Below are 3,755 nucleotides of genomic sequence, written 5' to 3'. Positions count from 1 at the left end.
ATCGGGTGAACGGCTAGCCTGGTTAAGATAGATTTTATGGCCAAGAGGGAGGCCTTTTTTAGGGGATGGAGTGAGGCCTTTCTAGCCCATACCAATGGGCACGCTGGTGCATAAGAAGGCACGCCACTCTGCCGTGCCCAGCGGCACGGTAGAGGAGCAGGTTCCGCGAACCGACCTAGGTCAGTCCATAGCCGCCGCACGTCCAGACGGGGTCCCTCCCGAGCGCGTGGGGTTTCGGGTCCTGAAAAGCACCCGCTGGATTGCTTGCGTACCGCGCTTCCGGACGGGTCTCCTTCGACGTGAGCTGTGGTGCATCACCCTCAGCGTTGAAGGTACACGGTGACGTGTTCGTGTGCGAACACCAACGACCAGAAAAGCTTCAACCAGCGGCGTGTTTTGCTACAATGGATGCGACGACAAATGCTATAGAAGCCGATTAGGCATCGGAGCTGCATCCAGCAGCATTTTTTGCTACAACGGGCATGTGTTTTTGCTTGAACCATCGATCAAGTGATGCAAAAAGCTACGACCCGCATCAGGTTTTGATAGAACCACAAAAATCTCCACTGGCGAGGCATGGCGGCCGCCACCGTGGGGGCGGCATGGATGCACGGTTGCTGCGCAGTCATTTTTCCTAAGACAACAACCACCTGATGGACCAGCAGTGCGACAGATGGATGGAAGTGATCATCGCACACGCTTTCGAGCTCGCCGGTAGTGGGGCTGAGCGCAATGACCACGAGGGCATGCGAGGGGTGAGCGAGCGGCGCTGGAGGGAGAAAGGAAGACGCGAGACAGGGCCGGGGGCTGGTTGAGTTGGCTCATCTGGCTGTCAGTCATCGAATCAGAGGGCTGAACAGTTAGCATAATAGCATATGGTCCACGGCTCAAGAGCGAATCCAGGGTTCTGGATGTGGTCATCAATGATTGGGAAAAGGAACATGATAATGCAATCATATGAGTAGACAAAGCTTCCAGCATTTGAAAATTATCATAGGTAAAGGGTGTGCAGTCTTCTCTATGACAAAATTGATGGTAAGCTACCTAACTCTGACCTGAACCTATGTAATTAATGTGTAAGGTAGAGCATCTCTGTATAACACTTACAAGCTGTGTATTATACTAGTAATAAGATCAAGTAACCTGGATGGTACATGGTTCGCAGTTTTGGGTAACAGCTTGTCTTTGTCAGAGAAGCATCTGGGACAAACTGCTGCACATTTGCTCCATATAGCTGACGGAACATTCCGGCACCACAAGCACCTCTTCTTTCAAGACCCCCTTCTGAGAAAATCCATGTCAGAACTCGGAGCAAACAAACTTACCGACCACAGGCATGAAACCCCTGTTCCATTCAACAAGTCAGCAGTCTTTTTTCCTTTTGACTATCCTCCACTCACGCAGTTTAGGGCAGACCTGTCATTTGGAAAAACACCAAACAGCACATGGTAAACAAAATACAGCATTTTTTTAGGACAAAAATACAGTACTTTGGATGCTAAATGCAACAGGATTATGATTACAAGACATGCCTAATTGAAGCTTTCTGGCTTCTGGATACAACCAATTTGGCACCTGCATAATCTTTAAAATATCACTTCAATCAAACCACTCAGCTTTGCAGACAAAAATAATTAAACAAAACATAAACAGTAAAACATGAGCAAATTTTGTATCATAACGAAAATAGAATGATAATTTGAACAGGGAATGCACAGGAAGCTAAACCTGTTTAGTGGAAGGTCACTTCAAATCAGCTCATTCACACAAGTGCATATTCTCACCAAGGACGTTTCCAGTGAGCATTTCTGTCTGTTCCATAAACTTGGCAGAATTGCTGTTTGCCAAGCTACCAATTCCCTCAAACTTGGGTTCATCTTTCTCAGCCACACATTTTAAAGGTGTCTGCACTGCCATAGTCTGAACCGTACCATTGATAACACATGCCATTGAGCTTTCAGGACCAACAGTTTCATCAACCATGTGAACTGTTTCCACAGCTGCACAGCTTGTGCCTGATGCTGCAGACTCCTCAGATCCATGTGGTGAACTGGAGCAATTTGCTGATTCCAAATTTACATCGCCATGCGACAGTCCATTCTGAACTCCATTACAGAGGGCACTGGAAACCAAGTTGACTGTGTTTTCGGATACACCTTTACTTACAATGCTTCCATATTCAGGTGGACTTTCCTCGTAGCCTAGGCTTACTGAAGACCTTTTAACAGATTTACATGATTCACTGTGACCAGCTCCATCAAAATCACGCTTTCTCTTTAGTTGGCCCAACATAGATGCTGTCAGTGTGTCATCTTCAGTGTCATGTCTATCAGACTGCTCTCGCTGGTTTGCATGCATTGCTGGACAAGGTTTCTTGTAACCCACATAATGAGGGATCTGCTTCTTACGAATATGAGTGACCGCTAGGTCCATTCCAGACTTCCACAATGTGTACATTCCGATTTCATGCATAAACTCATCTACCGTTCCACGAATATCAAAGTTTTGACCATGTATTTTCATCCCTTCTTTCCTTGATAAGCCCATGTAGAAGGAGCAATGAGCACACTGTACTGTAGGATTTGAATAGTCACATGGGTAAGGATGGCATTGCAGCATTCCATTAGTATCCCGCTCTATCTGCATTTGATTAAAAATATATTATCACAGGGGAAGAAAGTATTCTGCGGTATCTTGGTATAAAAAAGACCTGCTATATGTTTCTAATAAATATATGATCACAAAAGAGCAACTATAGTTAAAAACAAAAAATTGAGGGTTACAATTAAGGCTGGTGAGTGATAAAGTAATAAAATGAGGGAAACCTTCAAGGTCAGCTGCCTCAGTCGAGACTCGACCCATCCCTTCCAAAGCCGAAGATCATCATCATTGTCCGCAACAATGTCAACCACTAGATACTTTGTATATGCCTCGAAAAAATTAAAAGGCTCAAACAAGGCAGTCCAACTAGCCTTATTAAGGTCAATTTCCTGCATCAAAGATTCAGCAATGACGAATTGTCCTGAACACTAGCTCTGACATATAAAGGTAAAAATAGTGTAATACCTGACAAATCTTATTACCGAGCTTAAATTGCTCCTTGATAACCCTCAATGTGCTAGAAGATACATTATAGCTAGAGTTCATGCATGGATAGCCTGGAGTTATGATAGGCATAACATGAGATCTATCACGAGGATTTTTACGTGGATCCCATACAGAAAAACCAAGGTCATCATTCTCAATGGCACAAAGCATCACTGGATTCGGCCACTGCCACTGCGTAAAAACTCTGAAGAATCTTGAGACCAGCATACTTGGTACAGCATTAGGATAGAGTTGGCAGATAAGAGCAACCAATATGGCCCAGTTGACACCCCCAAGGAAACCAGTAACCTAACCAAGAAAACTTTTAGATGCCAGCACGATTCACTCACAAATTTACACGGTTCACTCACAAATTTAAATGGATCACAGATGATAAACCATGCTTACATTGGAATAAACGCCCCTTCTCTCTGCCCAGTACTTCAAACACCTGAGTGTTGTCCGGAAGTTCTACAAAGCATATGATTATTATAATGAGAAAGTGGAACAAGCATAAACAAATGGCAATTCCTGAATTAAATAACCTCAACATTTGGAACAAGTCGAAGAATCTGGTCTGCCACCCTGCACCCATTAAGACTTCGAACAGTTGATTCGTCAACGCCACAAAGCACAGACCCTTCAGAGATGTTGAAATCCTGCAACCA

At 44.5% G+C, this 3,755-nt stretch overlaps 1 protein-coding gene across 2 annotated transcripts in view; it reads right to left on the bottom strand.

Annotated features, from left to right (window-relative positions):
- Positions 1-958: 958 nt before the first annotated feature.
- The window catches only part of LOC119316753 (nuclear poly(A) polymerase 4-like), a 10,457-nt gene continuing 7,660 nt past the window's right edge, over positions 959-3,755 (bottom strand). The window contains exons 6-12 of one of the 2 annotated variants that reach the window (XM_037591133.1): positions 3,633-3,746; positions 3,496-3,558; positions 3,067-3,396; positions 2,826-2,990; positions 1,729-2,640; positions 1,533-1,584; positions 959-1,416 (exon numbers count right to left, since the gene is read on the bottom strand). In XM_037591133.1, the coding sequence (XP_037447030.1) occupies positions 1,759-2,640; positions 2,826-2,990; positions 3,067-3,396; positions 3,496-3,558; positions 3,633-3,746 (1,554 nt within the window). In that variant the 3' untranslated portion in view covers positions 959-1,416; positions 1,533-1,584; positions 1,729-1,758. The remainder of the gene's footprint in view (positions 1,417-1,532; positions 1,585-1,728; positions 2,641-2,825; positions 2,991-3,066; positions 3,397-3,495; positions 3,559-3,632; positions 3,747-3,755) is intronic. The other variant, XM_037591132.1, reaches the window with a different exon arrangement.

Source organism: Triticum dicoccoides, chromosome 6A (assembly GCF_002162155.2).
Source record: "Triticum dicoccoides isolate Atlit2015 ecotype Zavitan chromosome 6A, WEW_v2.0, whole genome shotgun sequence".
NCBI classification, from domain to species: Eukaryota; Viridiplantae; Streptophyta; class Magnoliopsida; order Poales; family Poaceae; genus Triticum; species Triticum dicoccoides.
Note: the sequence above shows the minus strand (reverse complement) of the source record. Positions and strands in the feature narration are given on the sequence as shown.